The sequence below is a fragment of the Rhinolophus ferrumequinum genome, chromosome 6 (assembly GCF_004115265.2).
Source record: "Rhinolophus ferrumequinum isolate MPI-CBG mRhiFer1 chromosome 6, mRhiFer1_v1.p, whole genome shotgun sequence".
Lineage (NCBI taxonomy): Eukaryota > Metazoa > Chordata > Mammalia > Chiroptera > Rhinolophidae > Rhinolophus > Rhinolophus ferrumequinum.
This window is the reverse complement of record NC_046289.1, coordinates 12,951,672-12,972,293: the sequence shown is the minus strand read 5'-3', so window position 1 is coordinate 12,972,293 and position 20,622 is coordinate 12,951,672. Positions and strand designations below refer to the sequence as shown.

The window sequence follows — 20,622 nt, the reverse complement described above, 5'->3', positions numbered from 1 at the left end:
TTTATATTCTGGGCTCATCCATTTTAATTATATTTTTAACAAAGAATTTTAAGATGCTAAATAAAAACTCCTAAATTAAAAAAAGGAAGGGATGGAGAATCAGGGTGTCCTACCTGTGGCAACATTGTGCAGAATCCCAATGGATGCAGTATGATAAATTATATCATCACCATCATTTAAATAGTGAGCATTATTCCTACAGTCTCTGCCTCGATAGCCAATAACAAGCTCCAACACAAGGTCCTATAACAATGATAAAACCATTATACAATTCCTCATATCTAAATGTTCACCTTTTTTTGTTGTTACAGTAGTGGGATCCTAAGTTAAAATGGAGGATGCATTTTTGATTTTTCAAACTGCAAACACAAAATTAAGCTAGACACAGTTCTCTATATAACCTGTTTTGGTTGGCTGAAACACACATTCCATACTTGTCTACATAAAGTTATAAAAATAAAGAGAATCACAAGGTCATCTGATTCCAAGAATTTTAGTTTTTAAGATTTCATGTGTTAAAATAAACATAGGGATACTTTGTGCCCAAAAGAACATTTCCATTGGTGTTCACTATTAGTTAAAATACCTGATCTGCATACATGACTCAGTACAAATGATGTCCAAGTGATGGACTTTTAAGGATCCAAAAGACACATTGACACCAGTGCACAAAATGAAGCATACCATCTCTGATAACTCATGCTGAAGTTCTAGCAGATAATTGTGCGACTGAAGTGTCCACCATTTTTTACCTTGTGAGGCTGAGTGGGGTAGGAAGTATAACAATCACCCTCTCACAGCCTTAACACTTTGTTTTTGACCTGATTTAGAAAAGTTTGCTCGCTGCTACTGATACTGGGATGATGAAATGCCTGGAGACCTTTCCGTCTTACTCAATTACTGTGGAAGGTTTCTTTGGTGGAAGCAGAGCCTTCATTGAACCCTCAAATGAGTACATTGCATGGGGTAAAAGTTCCTGATTTGGTATAAGTATTAAATCTTTAATTTATAAATTCAAACCACTAAACATAAAACATTGCCAAGGTGCTTGTGCTTCCATAAGCCATAAAGCATTCACATATATTTACATTTAGAAGGTCTCTGAGATACAGTTCAATTCAGGATATTATTCATGCACAACTAAAAAGAACAACTGATAAGATGAAAAGAAACAGAGGATATCAATTTAAAACTCAGACTTGACAGTTAAGCAATCAATTTTTACCAAACAAAAAACATTATTCAATGTTTATTTTCATAAAAACCAACGACAAGACTTGGGTATTTTACAAAAAAGAAATGCAATGAACTCTGAATACATTTTAAAGTACAAGTTAAGACTAGAGAATGGATTTTCCTCACCTCTATGGGTCTCTTTTTCTTGCCAACATTGTTTGTCTGGAGTTTCTCCGGCTGTGGCGGGGCCCTGCTCACGGGAGGCCTGAAACAGGGAAGTGGGAATGAGGAAAGGCACCTGTCTGTCACAGGCTCCTTCACTGAGGCTCCCTCACCTGCCCTGCAGACACATGTCTGACACATCTTCATAAAAATGGACCTAATCTGTGTTGCTCACTAGACTGTGTGCCCTCTGTATTCTGATATTTTCTAAAGCACACAGGTGGAAAGAAAATGTGAGACCTATTCATTTTTAAATTGCTTTGGCATGTATTTCATAATGTAAATACTATAATAGTATAAGAGCAAACTGTTTATAAAAAAATACAAAGGTTAGTTTTACATACTCAAAAGCTTCCTTCCTTTTGATTATGGGGTGCATTATCAACAAAGCCTGGATTGCTGCTCCAAAGCATCTCTTTCCCAGTACCATGCGTAGAGCAGGTACTCAATACATTTTTCTTGACCTGAATTTTGAAAATATTTCTATAAACTTTCTATACTGTTGGCAACAAAAATCATGTCTGAGTTCAAATTTGCACTCATCAACTGCCCCTCCATGCCATTTACCTTCTCTTCTTCCGAAGTCCCTAGCGTAGTTATGGCATCACCGTCAGTTAGTCAAGCAAGACGTTGTACAGTTACAAAGAACTGTAAACCATATAACGTTCGATAAAAGGTGATCACTATTACTGTTGCTTCCAACTCCTTTTCTTCCCTTGTCATCACTATTTATTAAACATTTGTCAACTTTACTTACATAGAAGCTCTCAAATCTAGCCCCCTTTTCTCCTTTTCCACTACTAATTCAGGATCTATTTATAATGTCCCATTAGATGTGTAACATTCTCCATTTGAATCATCTAAATGTGGAGGCTCTTCCCTAAAACCCTTTCCTTAATATTTTTAAACGTCCTCATCATTTAGTTTTAACTCAGATAACCATTATTCGAATGTTTAATAACCTGAACACTGAATCTAAATCAATCATGTCTCAACTCCCCCCTCCAAATTTTAAGCTAATATTCAATCTGTAACAACTAAATCTGGAAATGATACAAATTAACTTTCCTGTGAAAAAATCCCAACAATGATAAGTTGATAAAAATAAAGGCATAACAATATATTTGCATTTTCAAAATGATTGTCAAGTTGTTTCTATATAAAAAAGAAAATGAAGTACTATATCTTGAATATGTACTATAAAAGACGTGTATTTTCATATGTAGTATGAAGCAGCATATGGAAGTATATAAGCATGACTAATTGGTGGCATAAAAATGAAATGCACTTACAAGACTTACACAAAGAACTTCTCAAATTATTACAAAAGCTTTGGTTTCAAACCTTTATCATATACTTTTTTGAAAGTCTATAAATAATAAATATAACTGAATTTATAATATTTAACACAAAAATATTTCTCCTACGACCATTTTAGAGAATGATAGCAGCCTTGGCTTTTCTTTCTTTCTTTTTTTTTTTAATTAAAGTTTACTGGAGTGACAATTGTTAGTAAAGTTACACAGATTTCAGGTGTACAATTCTGTAATACATTATCTATATATCACACTGTGTGTTCATCACCCAGAGTCAGTTCTCTTTCCATCACCATATATTTGATTCCCTTTACCCTCATGTACCACCCCCCCTTACCCTATGGTAATCACTAAACTATTGTCTGTGTCTATGAGTTTGTTTCTTCATTTGTTTGTCTTGTTCTTTTGTTGTTTCCAGTTTTATGTGCTATACATATCAGTGAAATCATATGGTTCTCCACTTTTTCTGTCTGATTTATTTCACTTAGCATTATAATCTCAAGATCCATCTATATTGTCGCAAATGGTCCTATTTCATCTTTTCTTATGGCAGAAGAGTATTCTATTGTGTATATATACCACAACTTCTTATCCATTCATCTATGGAAGGACACTGGTTGTTTCCATGTCTTGACCACCATAAATAAAGTTGCAATGAACATGGGAGCACATATTTCTTTATGGATAAATGTTTTCAGATTTTTTGGGTAGATACCCAGGAGAGGGATTGCTGGGTCATATGGTAATTCTATTAATTTTTTGAGGAACCTCCACACTGCCTTCCATAGCGGCTGCACCAGTCTGCATTCCCACCAACAGTGTATGAGGGTTCCTTTTTCTCCACAGCCTCTCCAACACTTGTTACTATTTGTCTTGTTGATGATAGCCATTCTAACTGGGGTGAGGTGATACCTCATTGTAGTTTTTATTTGCATTTCTCTGATAATTAGTGATGTTGAGCATTTTTTCATATGTCTATTTGCCATTTGTATGTCCTCTTTGGAGAAATGTCTCTTCATTCAGGTCCTCTGCCCATTTTTCAATTGGGTAGTTTGTCTTTTTGTAGTTAAGTTGTATGAGTTCCTTGTATATTTTGGAGATTAGCCCCATATCGGAGGCGTTGTTTGCAAAAATCTCCCATTCGGTTGGTTGCCTCTTTATTTTACTGATGGTTTCTTTTGCTGTGCAGAAGGTTTTTAGTTTGATATAGTCCCATTCATTTATTTGAGCTTTTACATCCCATGACTTTGGAGTCAAATTCATAAAATGCTCTTTGAACCCAAGGTCCATAAGTTTATGCTTTCTCCTATGCAGTTTATTGTTTCAGGTCTTATGTTTAGGTGTTTGATCCATTTTGAGTTAATTTTGGTACATGGTGACAGATGGCAACCTAGTTCATTCTTTTGCACATGGCTTTCCAATTCTCCCAGCACCATTTATTGAAGAGGCTGTCTTTTCTCCATTGTATGTTTTTGGCTTCTTTGTCAAAAATTATCTGTCCATATTTATGTGGGTTATTTCTTGGTTCTCAATTCTATTCCATTGGTCTGTGTGTCTCTTTTTCTGCCAATACCATGCTGTTTTGATTATTGTTGCCCTGTAGTACAAGTTGAAGTCAGGGAGTGTGATACCTCTAGCATTGTTCTTTTTTCTTAGGCTTGCTTTGGCTATTCTGTGTCTTTTGTGGTTCCACATAAATCTGATGATTGTTTGTTCTATTTCTTTAAAAAATGCCATTGAGATTTTGATGGGGATTGCATTAAATCTGTACATTGCTTTGGTTAATATGGCCATGTTAACTATGCTGATTCTTCCAATCCATGAGCACGGAATGTCTTTCCATTTCTTTGTGTCTTCTTCAATTTCTTTTAAAAATGTCATAGTTTTCAGTATACAGGTCTTTCTCATCTTTGGTCAAGTTTATCCCTAGGTATTTTATTCTTTTTGTTGCAATTGCAAAAGGAATTGCTTTTTTAATTTCTTTTTCTGAGATTTCATTGTTAGTATATAGGAATGCAATGGACTTTTGTACGTTAATTTTGTAGCTGGCAACTTCACTGTTCGTTTACTATTCGTTTATTGTTTCTAATAGCTTTTTGGTAGATTCTTTAAGGTTTTCTACCATGTTTCCCCGAAAATTAGACCAGGTCTTATATGATGGCTTGTTCCAAAAGACACATTAGGGCTTATGTTCAGGAGATGTTATCCTGAAAACTCACGCTAGGACTTATTTTCTGGTTAGGTCTTATTTTCGGTGAAACATGGTATATATAGCATCATGCCATCTGCAAAAAATGACAATTTAACTTCTTCATTCCCAATTTGGATGCCTTTTATTTCTTTCTCTTGACTGATGGCTCTGGCTAGGACTTCCAACACTGTGTTGAAAAGCAGAAGGGATAGGAGACAGCCCTGTCGTGTTCCTCAACGTAGAGCAAAGGGCTTCAGTTTTTCACTGTTAATTATGATATTAGCTGAGGATTTGTCATATATGGCCTTGATTATGTTAAGGTATTTTGCTTCTATACGTATTTTATTGAGTGTCTTAATTATAAACATGTTGTATCTTGTCAAATGCTTTTTCTGCATCTATTGATATAATCATATGATTTGTCCTTTATTTTGTTTATGTGATGTATCACATTGATGGATTTGCATAAATTGAACCATCCTCGTACCCCTGGGATGAACCTCACTTGGTCGTGATGAATAATCTTTTTAATGCATTATTCCATTCGATTTGGTAGAATTTTGTTTAGGCTTTCTGCATCTGTATTCATCAGAGATATTGGTCTGTAATTTTCTTTTTTTGTGTTATCCTTACTAGGTTTTGGTATCAGGGTAATGTTGGCCTCATAAAATGAGTTAGGGAGTATTGCCTCTTCTTCAGTTTTTTGGAAAACTTTGAGTAGGACAGGTATTAGATCCTCTTTGAAGGTTTGGTAGAATTCACTAGTGAAGCCACCTGGTCCCGGACTTTTGCTTTTGGGAAGTGTTCTGATGACTGATTCACTTTCCTTACTGGTGATCAGTCTATTTAGATTTTCCAATTCTTTGTGATTCAGCCTAGGAAGGCTATATGTTTCTAAGAACTTGTCCATTTCTTCTAGGTTATTGAATTTGGTGGCATATAGTTTTTCATAGTATTCTTGGATGATCTCTTGTATTTCTGTGGCATCCGTGATAACTTCCCCTCTTTCATTTCTGATTTTATTAGTGTCTTTTCTCTTTTTATCTTAGTGAGTCTAGCCAAGGGTTTGTCAATTTTATTAATCTTTTCAAAGAACCAGTTCTTTGTCACATTAATTGTTTCTGTTGTCTATTTGTTCTCTATTTCATTTAGTTCTGTTCTGATTTTTATTATTTCCTTTCTTCTACTGACCTTGGGTTTCATTTGTTCTTCTTTTTCTAGTTCTTTAAGGTGTAACGTGAGGTTATTTATACGGAATTCTTCTTCTTTCTTGAGATAGGCCTGTAATGATATAAATTTCCCTCTTAAAACTGTTTTCACTGCATCCACACAATTTTGGTAGAATGTATTTTCATTCTCATTTGTTTCTATGTATCTTTTGTTCTCTCTTATTTCTTCTTTGACCTGGTCATTCTTTAAAAGTATGTTGTTTAATTTCCACATATTTGTGGTTTTTTCCTGCTTTCTTTTTTGCAGTTGATATCCTATTTCAAAGCCTGTGATCAGAGAATATGCTTGGTATGATTTCCATCTTCATAAATTTGCTGAGGCTAGTTTTGTGTCCCAATATATGGTCTATCCTTGAGAATGTTCCATGGACACTAGAAAAAAGTGTATAGTATGATGTTCTAGGATGAAGTGCTCTATAAATGTCAACTAGGTCCATTTCATCTAATGTGTCATTTAGGGCTGATATTTATTTATTTATTTTCTGTTTGGATGATCTATCCATAGCTGTCAATGAGGTATTTAGGTCCCCAACTACAATTGTATTTTGGTCAATTTCTCCCTTTAGTTCTGTTAGTTGCATGGTATAATCTGGTGCTCCCTGATTGAGGGCATAAATATTGATAAATGTTATGTCTTGTTGTTGTATAGTCCCTTTTATCATTATGAAATGTCCATCTTTGTCTCTTGTTACCTTTTTTATCCTGAAGTCTGTTTCCTCTGATATCAGTACGTGCTTTTTTCTGGATACCATTTTCTTGGAGTGTCAAGCAAATGGTATCCAGAAAAAACGCACGTACTGATATCACCCTCTCACTTTGAGTCCGTATTTGTCCTTGTAGCTGAGATGTGTCTCTTGGAGGCAGCATAAGGTTGGGTTTAGTTTTTTGATCCAATCTGCTACTCTGTGCCTTTTTGTTGGTGAGTTCGGTCCATTTACATTTAGGGTGATTACTGATATGTGAGGATTTCCTATCATTCTATCTTTGGTTTTCTGTAGGACTGTGTCTCCATTGTTTCTTTGCCTTTTTGTTGCTGTCTATTATTTCAGTGTGGTGGTATCCTATGATTTTTCCTTCTGTTTCTTCTTTTATTATGTTATATATTTCAGTTCTTGATTTTTTTCTGAGTGGTTACTATTAAGTTTATGTAAAAGAAAGTTTCATATTTAGAGTATTCCATTTTCTTCAGCATGCTAACTTTCTCAATTCCCTTATGCCAGTTCAGACCTTTACTCTCCCCACTTTTGGTTTTTGGTCACAAATTATCCCTATTTATGCTGTGAGTTGATTCCTGCGCTGCAATAGCAAGTTGTCTTTTTCCTCTTTTTCTTTGTTTTTTTTTCCTTCTCTACCCTGTATGTTATAAGTATATAGTGTCTTATTTGGTGCAGGGGTTGCCATTTCATGCTTCTGTCTGTGTGTAATACTACTCATGGTTTTGTATTCTTTTGCTTTTTTCTTTTCAGGTCGAATAGCCTCCTTCAGTATTTCTTGTAGTGCAGGTCGTGTGTTAGAAAATTCCCTCAGCTTCTGTATGTCTGGAAAGATCTTTATTCCTCCTTCATATCTAAAGGATATCTTTGCTGGATATATTATTCTTGGCTCATAATTTCTCTTTTTCAATAGTTTGAACATTTGAGTCTTTTCCCTCCTGGCTTGTAGAGTTTCTGCTGAAAAAACTGATGATAACTTAATGGGCTTTCCGTTGTAGATTACTCTCTTTTTTTCCCTGGCTGCTTTGAGGATTCTTTCTTTGTCATTAATTTTTGACAGCTTCAATACAATGTGCCTTGGAGAAGGCCTGTTAGGAATGAGGTAATTAGGTGTTCTATTTGCTTCTTGAATTCAAGGGTCCAGTTCTTCCCACAAGTTTGGGAAGTGCTCGTCGATTATTTGTTTGAACATACTCTCTGTTCCCTTCTTTCTTTCTTCTATTTCTGGTATGCCTATTATCCTTATAATACTCTTTCTGATGGAGTCAGAAAACTCTTGTAGATGTTCTTTCATTTCTTTTATTTATGTAGAGTTCTTTCATTTCTCAAGTCTCTCTCTTCTTCGATCTGTGTCATGTCCAGATTTCTGTCTTCAATGTCACTGAATCTTTCCTCCATCTGGTCAGCTCTATTACCTAAGCTGGCTATTTCATTCTTCCTTTCTTTTATTGAGTTCTTAATCTCCAGAAATTCTATTTGGTTCTTTTTTAAAATTTCAGTCTCTTTGGTAAAAATGTTCATTTTGTTCTTTGCTTTTGTTTCTGAGTTCATTAAACTGCCTGTCTGTGTTTTCTTGCATCTCATTGAGTTTTTTCAGAACTGTAATCTTGAATTCTCTGTCCTTTAAGTCACATATTTCCATGTCTTTAAGTTCATTTTCTGGAGACTTTACATTTTCATTCTGAGCTGCCTTGTTTCCTTGGTTATTCATGGCAATTAGTGAATTATTATTTTTCTTCCTTGGCATCTACAGGAGTGGGTTCTGCAACAGGTTGGTAGGAAGAGGTCTTTCCTTTGCTTTCCATAGGTGTAGGTAGAATACTTTGGCTCTTCTTCCAAGTCATTTTGTGGAACTTTATTCAATCTTATTGTCTGACATTTTTAAGAAACAGGTCATTTTTATCTATACAATCCTGTGTAACAGTTAAATATATTTTAATTTTTATAGAGATAATTCATAAATGATATATTATTGCTTAAAATTACACAACTTGTAAAATTATACAAATTAAATGCATACTTTTAGAAAAGCAGTAACTTATGTAATATAAATCCAATAATTAAGATGCTATTCATTTCAGGAATATTCAGTTCAAAGGAGTAAAATGTGAAGAACTGTGAATAGAGGTAAAGAACACCAAGTAACATAGCTCATTAATGGGAAATATAAAAGAAGATAAAAATACAAAATTAGGCCTCATAAAGCATAGCAAAGAAAGAGGATTACCTGGAACCTCTTTTCAGCAGCAGAAAAAAAGGGAAAAGATTACAATACAAATTTGAATTTAAAACACCAGTAAAATACTTCCTGTAATAAAATACTTTTACAAGTTTAATGCAGATAAATGATATTGCATATATTAAAGGCCTACTGTTTTTATTTATTACTGCCCATAGGAAAAGGCTTAAGTTATTCCATTAATGGCTGGGAAATCAGAAGAAGGTAGAAAAGAAAAGTGAGAATTCAAGATGTTCTATGTTATAAACATTCTTCTTTTTCTGCCTAATATTTGAGTTTCTGCACAATTTTGCCTCAAATCTACTTTTTTCATTCTTATCCTCCAGCATTTTCCTAATGATAACTTTTTTTATTTTTACTTCTAAAATAGACTAGCCTTTTCCACATTGTTCTCAGAAACTGAAGACATTTTCTTCTCACTAAAAGTAGCTATAAAAGTACTCCAAAGAATCCTTTCTTACACATATCATTGTATTAAACATACAAATACCATCACTGCCCTATGTTAATATTTTTAAATTAATGAATATATTAAACATGCATTAAATGAAGCTAACCGGTTAACAAACTGAGAGTTTTTTCACTGACAAAAATGTATGGTTAACAGTTTGTTTTTATGAGCCTCTGAAACTTAAGGAAAAACTAAAACTATCTTGCGCATGGGAGTTTGTGACAAATCATCTGTAAAACCAATGATCATAATAAAATCCTCATAACAACATCCACATATTGTACCTACAAAGTGCAACTCTTTTGTAGGATTTGTCCTATTTCATTTTATTATTCTTTCTTAACAAATGTAGTTTAAAGTTTTATAGGGGAAAAAAAAATCAATAACTTACAATACTATAAAGACCAAAACAAATGAGTAAATTTTTGAGTATTTTCTTTAATAAAATACTTACCTTACTACCCCCTGCCTTCAAAAGGAGCAAGAAGAAAAAAGCAAACATACATGAAAATTGATGATGAATAAAATGTAGCAATTTAGTAAACAGAATAAATGCAACATGACAACAGAATTCTAAAGAAATACAAAAATGCCTAATTTTGTGTCTCATTGGTTTTAATATTTTGATTAAAAAATATTGGAAATTTGATTGACAATAAACTACATACATAAGATTTGCTTCACAAATATTTACAGAAAAATAAAATTATTAAAGTGATTTAGGAAAAAAGACCCCATAAAAATATCAACCAAGTAAAGTAGTTATCAAATAGTCATCAGAAACATTATTCTTTTAAGTAGATAAGATATTTGATAAGCATTTAACTGTTTATATAAAGTGTTTTGTTTCATATTTGATGGCAATATTTTATTTAAAATATGAAAACAATTAGTTATACAGAACAATTTTTCTCCTCACAAATATATTCAGTTGGTAAAAATAAATTATCTCTTCATTTTTATTTCCCTTAATTTTTTCATTTATGAAAATGAAGACTCCTAACTATGACTCACATTACTCGCTTCTGCCTCAGCATTTTCAGAAGAATTTAGTAGAGTTAAATCATAAAATAATTTGAGAACAATGTGCAAAATAATTACAAAACTAAATTTTAAAAAGTTAGCTGTAAAAAATGCAAGCTAACAGCAAAGATTATAATTTGACAATGTCAACCATTCTTCATGAGCAGTAAAATATTTCTATCTGTGAGAACTTGGGTCACTTCAACAATGAGGCAGAAAATTTTAGTGTTTTACCATGAATGATGACCTACAGATTAAAATTAGGTCACATTTTCTGACATACTTAATTTATTTGATAAATGATAATAATTTTCTTTTAAAAACCAATACAATACATGAAAAAGATTTATAGGAATGTCTAGAGTTCCTTCCTCCCCGTAATGCACTATTCATTTTTCATGACCTGTGAGGTATAATTTCCTTTAAGTAATATTAAGCACTATATTGCAAAAATTCTAATTAGGAACACCCACATTTGCATATTTAACCATAGTACTTTAATTAATAAGTAGATGGGTAGTGTTCATTACTCTGTGAGTATTTAATTTCAGAAAGTGTTTCAGTATTAACCAGGGCTTCTCTTCAGCCTACTCTGTATTTCATTCTAAGGGAAGGTATCATTGGTGAAGACCAGTTACTATCCAAATTCTTTATATACATTATTTCATTTAAGCCTTAAAATACTCCGCAAATTAGAGATTATCATTATCATTTTACTGCGAAGGAAACTGAGGCTCAGAGAAAACGAATAGTTTTTCAAGGTCACACAACTGGTAAATGATAAAGATGAATAATTTTTGGAACTTTAAAAAAAAACAACTTTTATTTATTTAAATGTGTTTTTTCAGGACCCATCAGCTCCAAGTCAAGTAGTTGTTTCAATCTAGTTGTGGAGGGCACAGCTCACAGTGGCCCATGTGGGGATTGACCCTGCAACCTTGTTGTTAAGAGCACCACATTCTGTAACCAATTGAGCTAATCGGCCGTCCCATAAAAAGGAATATCTTAATCCATTTGTCTGAATCCAAAAACCATGCCCTTTGCATGATATGATACTGCCTCCTACCAAGTTACTTCAATATTGAATCCTGTGCAAGTATTTAGATGATGGCATGGTCAGCTTTCTCAAAACATCTCTAACTTACTACATCTCTAACTCATATATCTTTATATGTGAGGACAACACTGATGACCACCCTCTCTCTACCCACTTCTTATAACGTGAGTCTCCACTGCTATTCTCTGAGGCACACCATCTGCAAGTGGGGCACCTGAAAGAGGACTTGTGGAGGCATCACCACCTCAACATTCCACCCAGAACTTCCCTGGGAACTTTGGGGTATTCAGTTCAACGGACGCTCTAGTTGGCCCTTCCCCTCATCACTATTGTGCATCTCATCCTTCCAATTTCAACATTTCCACTGAATAGTAAACTAATAGGTGCAAACTCAAATTCCTCTGCCAATGCTTTCCTGTGATATCATTTCTATCTAGCTGAGCTCCAATGCTCTAATTTAGCTCTCTACCCTCACCAACTATACGTTCACATGAATTTTCCACAAATTCTGTTCAATGCGAATGCATTCCCTTTTTTTAACTCTCCCCTCAAATATTCTTACTAACTTCTCATAATAAAGTTTTCCTCATCATAGCTTTCTACAGAAGAGGTTACTGTTGTTTTCACCTCCCACTCCCTCTATTTTCCTCACTGCTGTTTTTGGATAATTTTTCCTTTATTATTTCTTAAAACCTCTTTGCTTCTGAAATCCATGCCATTCACTGATCCATTTGCCTCTTTACTGTTTCCTGTGTTACCTAACGATCTTAAGAGCATCAGGTTACAATTTCTCCCTTGATCTATCATCTAGCTCAGAGACTTTATTAAAAAGCTAACTCTCTTCATAAAATTGCTGTGTACATGTCCTTATTTTTGATTTGCTGATTCTAGACAAAGACCAATAATTCCAATTTGAGACAAGCTATACTTCAGCTTGCCTTTTTGGAAAATTTTAAAATAATGATTTTCTATTCTTGATGAAAGGCACATGGCTAAAAAGCCCTTTTCAAAATTTAATCACATCTCTGCCCATGTGCTTCCTAAAAAGTACTTGGTATTACATTCAATTTTTTATTATCTCTCCAACCTCATCGCATATATTTATAAAAGTTAGCAAATAAGATTCCTTTAATCATACAGACTTAAAATATAGCATCATTCCTAAACCTACATGCAAAAGACAGTGTCACAACCACAAAATATTTAAGGACAAACATGTTTTCTAAGATGTGCTAAGGATTGTATAATGCGAGAGTACCACTGTTACTTAGCTTTTGCAAAAATTCATTCAGTTAAACAATACATTCAGATTTTAATATCAATATCTTTTCTTCATCTAATTTTAAACTTGATTGTTACCTCTCATCAATTGAGGGTTCTTTTTGTTGTAAATGAGGCTTGATCCCAAACATTGGACGAATATTTGTTGATAAGGCTCTGATGGTGTAAGTGATTTCATTCTCCCTTGTAACATCACTGTCATAGCCTACCATTAAAATACAAGAATTATTCTCTAAGTGATAACTGAAGAGACCAATTACGATCTTATAATTTGGATATAAGGATGTTCAACGATGTGAAGTAAATTAAACTGTATTGTAGCCAAATTATGAAGTAACATACAGCCAGTAAAAATGATGTAGAAGAATTTTTAATAATATGTAACAATGTTTTCAAAGTATTACGAAGTGATCATAGCAGGCTACAAAAAAGTTCAATATGATATCATTTTTGTTAAAAATATACTATGTATATAAATGCACATACCCTTATTAATATACCTCAAAATGTTAACAGAGGTTGCCTCTGAGTGGTCAAATTATGGATGCTGTGTTCATTTTTTACTATAAAATGTATTTTCTAATTTTTCTATGATGAGCTGGTATTACTGGTATATTATGAAAAGTCAAAATTATTTTAAAATATGAGATTAGATACTATAAATTTATTTTAACAGTACTTATTTAAATATGCTTATATTACATTTGTAGATAAATATCTAAGTCTTCAAAACATGACAGTCTGTTATTCTTAAGTGACAAAACCAATTTTAGTGTTAAAGAGACCAAATAGACTAAAACCACAATTATTCAAACATTATTATTACTTGTTTCAACTTCTGCAGTTTAAATCAATAATACTAATTTTTTGTTTTAATTAAAATAAGATATTGTAAAATGACATACCCCCATCTTCTTCAGAATCTGTATCAGATTCTTCACTATCACAAGTCCTTTTTTCACGATAGCCCTCCATTTCATTTGTCCAAACCATTAAAGACATATCTGCACCTCCTAAGGTAACCAACATGCTGTCATCATAAGTCCAGCGAACATTTGTGACATGTGTACTATGAGCCACATACTTCTTAAACTTTCCAAATTTTCCCTAAAGGTAGAAAAAAGGAAATTCAAATAGTTTTTCTGAGAAATTTCATTACTTGAAAACTTTCTGTTATAATTTTGAATTTCCTTCTTAATATATGATTAGAAATTAAGAACTGAAACTCTTTTAAAAAATGAGAAAATACTGAAATTCACTAGAATAAAAAAATAACAATTCCAAAGGTGGTGAGGACAGGATACAAATACTAGTTTCACACAGTTCTAGTACCATGGGCATTTTTTAAAAGATCAACTTGCTTTTCTGCATTTAAAGCATAAAAATGTTGACCTTTGATTCACCAATCCCCCTTCTAGAGATCTATGCTAAAACATGCTACGTGTGCAAAAAAAATTTACCAGTTTTTACTTATAGCAGTGAAAAACTTTAAATATCTTAAATGTTTATAAGAGTAATACTAATTAATTACAGTGTATATCTATGGAATAGCACATATCTATTAAAAATAATGACTATGCAGACTTATTATTGTCAGAAATAGACACAATAACTTACAAAGTCAGAATATAAATACCTATATACAGCATGGCCATATTAACAGAAGTAATTATCAAACATTTTGGTACATACTCATGTAAATATCTTTTATCTTAATTCATTACTGTTTTTTGTTTATAAGCACCAGACATGGGAATGTATTTTTCTTTTAAATACCAAGAAAAATCCAAGTTATAGATACTGGCAACTGTTAAATCTAGAACACTAGCATTACCAACTTACAGAAGTAAATTTCAGATTAATGTTATCATAAGCAGGTTTTAGATGGACATCTTTTCAAGGATGTTAAAATAATAAATGTCTTAAATATACAAAATATAATGCTAGCTAAATCAGTGAATTCTCTGGAAATAAAGACTCTCAGTAAAAGTTAGCTGAAATAAGAGGGAGATCTGTCAACAAAACACTGCAAGAACGTAGTTTCCTAAGATTTTGTGGTTCTTGCTACAGTGAGGTGAAGAAGGAACATATTCTTAGGGCATCTATAACATCTGGAATGCTGGAAGTGAAGTTTCTGATCAATATTGGAACACATTCTTATCAACTAAAGTTCTACCACTTAAGTGTATCTAAAACAGGAACCTATGGAATATTTTCCTGGGCACCTGAGTTCTCTATGAGAATTTTTAAACCTGTGTTTTCATTTCAATGATGCTCTAAAAACAGTAATATGAGCAATTACTTAAGATCATCATGAACTGAATATCATATATGATTTTAGTGCCCTATTTCAAATTTATGTTTATGCTCATGTTGGTGCCAAATCATAATATATATCTAAATTTATGACAAGAAATAAATGCATCTGGATTTGATACATGAATTTTATTTTTGTGCTAAGTGAAAGCCAAATATTCCCCGGTAGTTTGAGTAGAGGAAAGCAGTAAGGGAACTGAGTCATCACACAGTACATGCCTATGCATCTAGTACTCCAAAGAATCTGTACAGTTTGGTTTTAGCAAAATAACATCATTCATCACATGAAATCAATGTTGTTTTTTAAAATTTTGTTGGCATTGTACTTATAGTATTTTGTATTTAATTGGTGAAAACATATTAAACTTTAAAGCTATATACAGTATATGGTATATTTATTCAAAATAATACTAAAATTATTTAAGTTAATATTAGGGATAAAAGGAGTATTTCCTCTAAAAGGGGTATTTACATTATTCAATATTGAGAAGCATTGTACAATATAATATATAACTTAAAGCATGGAATCATAAATTACAATACTTCTTCTAGATAAAAGCCATAAATCTGATATCAAAAATAGGAAACGTTTAGTGGTTACCAGAGGGTAAGGGGGGTGGGGGGTGGGAGATGAGGGTAAGGGGGATCAAATATATGGTGATGGAAGGAGAACTGACTCTGGGATGGTGAACACACAATGGGATTTATAGATGAGGTAATACAGAATTGTACACCTGAAATCTATGTAATTTTACTAATAATTGTCACCCCAATAAATAAAAAAAAAGAAAAATGTAAAGAAAAAAATGGGAAAAAAATAGGAAACATAATTCTGCAACTTTCATATCACAACATTACATATTACCTATGTAACATTCATATTACAACGAAATGCTATGAAAGAGCATTACTTTAACCATTTTTATTATTATAACTACTAGGAGAGGTCAAGAAAAACACATACTTTAGCAGGATATCTAAATAACTTCACAAATCCCAAATCATCCCCAGTCGCTAGAATCATTTTGTTGCTGGTGAGGCATGAGGCAGTTACATCTGTGACTTCTCCAATTACTGGCCAAATTCCCTCACAGCATAAACCAAGTACACTTGTGCATGATGCCCAAACAATTTTTTCTACCTAAAATGGAAACAAAAATGCTATAAGTTTGTAATATCTAAACCTAAAATTAACAACCAAATCTGAATATTTTTCTTTGTAATTACACGTGTCTCAAGTAAAATTAAAAATTTAATAAAAAGGTTATTAGTTGCCTTGGTTTTGTAGCTTCCCAAGTCTACTAGTTCCTGCAGAAAATTTCTAACATTATTCAAGATGTACTTATTATAGATACAATGTGTATTTTAGATGCTGAACATACAGTGATAAGAAATAAGCCTATTTCTGCTCTTTGAATAATCAAGAAACTTATTCTTACATTTCACATCTAAATTTCTACTAATACATTACCAGCATGTTTTCCAATTAATCATTACTGGAAATTAAGAACTTTTATTTACAGTCCCTTCCTTATTAAGCCACTTTCATGTTACATTTGTTTAGCCGCTCTTCCTCAGCCATATCATGTCAAAAATTTTTGCTAATACTGTCAGGCACAAAAACTGAACATATTTTTTCTTTTCTTTTTCTTTAAACAGGAATTTTCTAACAAGCATTTCAGGCATATGGGTTCCAAAATATTTGGCAGCTATGCAGTACTCCAACCTTACATGTCTTGTCTTTTATTTGCTATTGCATATTCTTGCCCTTTGAGAAAAGTAGAGCATAGCTAGACAACAAAGTGACATATTCCTAATCTTAATACAGCATATCTCTTCCTTTATCCATCTGTGCAGTCTGATCCAATAAAATAAACTCACAAAAAGAATATCCATGATTTGAATAATCGGAGAACAGGCTTCATGTGTAACTAAATTATGGAAGGTAGGCAAGTTTTCTAACCACTTTTAGTCATATCAACATTACAAGCACTACTATCTTCCTACCTCCACACTGGGGATGTTTTGTCTTTTCCCTCTGGGAGCCTCAAAGAATAACTGTTCTTTAGCACCAGTGTTGACCTGTAAAAGCTTTCCTTAAAAAGAAGTTAAATATATATATTTACATATATAATCCTATAATTTTAGTATTTTATAATCTTAAAATAGAGATCATTCTAGGCATAACATGAAAACATGAAATTACAGAAAAAAACAATTTAATATAATTTTACAACCTTCCTCTGCAGTCAACACAGATTAAGAGCATTTGATTTTCTTAATCTCCATATAATAAGTGGTTTAGTTTTTGTATACTCATACACACACAAATTATTTCTGTTATTATGCATATAAAAAAACCCTTAGAAACAAATTTTGGGACTATTTTTTTAAAGTAAGTATATTTTGTTTAACTATATTTTGAGAAACTTTAATTTACTAGATTTATATAGATGAATACATGAAACAATCCTTAAAAATGGAGCATTTAAAATATTTAGCATAATGCAAACTTATTAAACACTGTCATACGTCATGCATTCTCTAAAAAAATCAAAGACACTCATTAAATTCTGTATGTTATACAATTATGACTATTTTTAGGGAATGTATTTTATATCAAATGATGGTGAAATGACTTTAAAATCCTCACTAACATATCTATTTTCCAAAATTTTCAGTTACTATTTATGTCAAGCTTATCTGACAAAAACCAGGACAAATGATTAAAAAAAATTTTGTATAATACTTAAATTACTTTACAGTAAATTAAAGAATTTATCAGTTACTATACTATCATGTGAATTATACTAGAACTAATGAAAAGTCTAAACTCATAGCATTCATCTTCAGATGTGAAATGAAGTAGAAAATAATTTTGAAAACAATCTCTGTTGAATCACTTTTTGTTTCCTAAAATAGCTATCCTAAGTCAAATGAAACTTTACCAAACAGTAAGTAATTCAAATTCTTACCTCTAATATCCCAATCGATATGGGTTATATAACTCGTAGCGCCTTTGCATATTCCTACTCTTTTACTACTCATTACATTGTATATATCTACAAAGCTGTCATGGGATGCTACTGCAAGATATTTCCCAGAACCTGTAACAGAAACATATTTGATTGACATTTTCTACATTTAGGAATATTTTTTGCCCTATACAACTGGAGTTAATTTTCTTCATATTTTTTTGGAGGAACTCTTAGGTGTTTTGTAAGTTACAACAAGATATGTGTCAAATGGCAGAGGGTTGACAGATTTTTCAAGCATATTATAATTAACAAAATTAATTTTTTTTTTTTTTAAGGAGGGCGCAGCTCACAGTGGTTCAGCGGGGATTGACCCAGCAGCCTTGGTGTTATTAGCACCACACTTTAACCAACTGAGCTAACGGGCCACCCCAAAATGAAGTATTTTTTAGTTTAGTGAGTGGTTCGGTGGAAAGCAAATGTCAAAAATTATATACAACATAATTTTGATACATTTAGCATTTAACCAAAAATATAAAAATCCTTTACATTTAGAAAAAATGGAAGTAAACCAACACAGGTAAATTTTGCATTGACATTAGTTAATTCCTACATTACAGTAGGTTTTATTATAGATAATGAATACATGGAAATTGATGAAACAATTAATGTAACTTCAAAAGCATTAAGAGTATAATGAAGACAGTCCATCCAATCCATTTTACGTTACAAATGTAACATAAAACTCAGAGAAGATCCTTGGCCCAAGTTATACAGAAAATTTAGTGACAGAATTGGCACTTGAAGATATTTTGCCACTGATCTAATACAGGGCTTTTATCTCTCACTATACTGACTTTTCTAATCAAAAAAGTAAAAATTCTAAGATAAAATAACAGTTAATAAAAACTGCACAATGATACATTTACTCATTGCCAGATCCAAGTTAATAATCAAATGTGATTTTAGTGGACTCTTACCTGGTGAGAATCGGATATCTGAAATAATATCTTTTCTGTGGTGAAAAGATACAAGATCCTCTAGAGTATCTGCATTTGCCATTAAGAAACCTCCATCACTGAGACCCACAGCTAAAGCTTTACCATCAGGAGAGAAACAGCAGCATCGTCCGCCTAAAAGAGAAAGACAGCATGTGTCAGGAGGTTTTCTTTGACCAAAAAAAAGTGTGTGCTTAAAGAACCTTTAATTTCAAAGAGGATTCCTATATTTATTATGACCTCAAACCAATATTATAAAGAAGTCAATGGATCTAGATAATGAAGCTTTCTATTGAAATTACTGGTATTGAAGGCTAAGCAGTAATTAATACAAACCATTCCCTCTTCTGAATGTAACGAAAGTGAGTACTGATATTTACCTTAAAAGAAATTAAGTTGATAAAAAAGGAGAGATTTTTAACTAACATAAAAAGCCAACGACGTATGTGGAAATTTTTTTGAGGGAGTGGGCTGCTACCTTTGTAGTTTCTATCTAATGAATCAGAAGTTTAAGAAATAAAGCCATCTTTATAAAAGTCCTTTCAAATTAAAAAAATATCTGAAACTAGTCAATTATTAGTGTAAGCTAGGAAAATCTATCTATACGTTTCAAAACCTCATATGAAGAAATAATGATGTTAACATTGATTTTAAAAATCAAGGGCTAATGCTGCGTTAGCAAACGCAAAAAATGGGCTTACCCTGATAGCAAGGGATGCAGCAGGCATATTCAAAAACTCTAAGGCTTTTGTGTCTTGCATAATATTTGGAGAGGGAGAGATGGGTACAGCTGTTACAGAATGAAGTAAGAACAAGTAGTCATTTAATTATCAAACATACATTGATAATGAAGAAATCTACGATATGATTTCTGAGATTTAAGAGTCAAGAGATGACGATGACCTGGAGCAGGCTGGCAGCAGTGGAGGTGATGAGAAATGGCAGGATTTAGATGTATTTTGGAGATAGAACTGGCAACACTTTGATGAACTGGGAGCAGAGTAAGAGAAAAAGATAAAAGTCAAGGCTGTATTTTTGTTTGAATAGTGATGCCATTTACTGAAATGGGAAAAACTAGGGGGATATAAGTGTTTGGTTTTGTACCCATTAAGTTAAGGATGTCCATGAGAAATTCAAGTGAAGACATCAAGCAGTCAGTTTGAATATTAATGTTTCCCTGGAGCTCCAGGGAGAATAGGCTAGAGATATAAATATGGGAAGTAGTAGCATACAGATAGCAGTTACAGCCAAGAAACTGGATAAGAGCTTGGTATTAATTTATTGCCCCTCAGCTCCAAATCCACCCCTTTTTCAATTTCTATGTGATACTGAAGCTGGACACTGTAGACATTTTTCTTTTGCCAGCGACTTGATTTTGGCCAGTAGAAAGTGGCATAGGGCCCCTGTAAGGCCAAAGCAGAAGGAAGGGACTTTT

The 20,622-nt window shown here is 32.7% G+C and overlaps 1 protein-coding gene across 9 annotated transcripts in view; it reads right to left on the bottom strand.

Moving 5' to 3' along the window:
- EML5 (EMAP like 5) overlaps nt 1-20,622 on the bottom strand; it is a 155,562-nt gene that overhangs the window by 34,801 nt on the left and 100,139 nt on the right. For 6 of the 9 annotated variants that reach the window (XR_004423288.1, XM_033109198.1, XM_033109200.1 and 3 more), the window contains exons 22-31: nt 19,170-19,322; nt 18,190-18,321; nt 17,222-17,310; nt 16,179-16,355; nt 13,804-14,005; nt 12,977-13,103; nt 9,992-10,006; nt 9,075-9,083; nt 1,363-1,441; nt 114-243 (exon numbers count right to left, since the gene is read on the bottom strand). Coding sequence is in view for 8 of the 9 variants with exons in the window: in XM_033109198.1 (XP_032965089.1) it covers nt 114-243; nt 1,363-1,441; nt 9,075-9,083; nt 9,992-10,006; nt 12,977-13,103; nt 13,804-14,005; nt 16,179-16,355; nt 17,222-17,310; nt 18,190-18,321; nt 19,170-19,322 (1,113 nt within the window). In the remaining variant the exon portion in view is untranslated. The remainder of the gene's footprint in view (nt 1-113; nt 244-1,362; nt 1,442-9,074; nt 9,084-9,991; nt 10,007-12,976; nt 13,104-13,803; nt 14,006-16,178; nt 16,356-17,221; nt 17,311-18,189; nt 18,322-19,169; nt 19,323-20,622) is intronic. The other 3 variants (XM_033109199.1, XM_033109201.1, XM_033109203.1) reach the window with 1 other exon arrangement.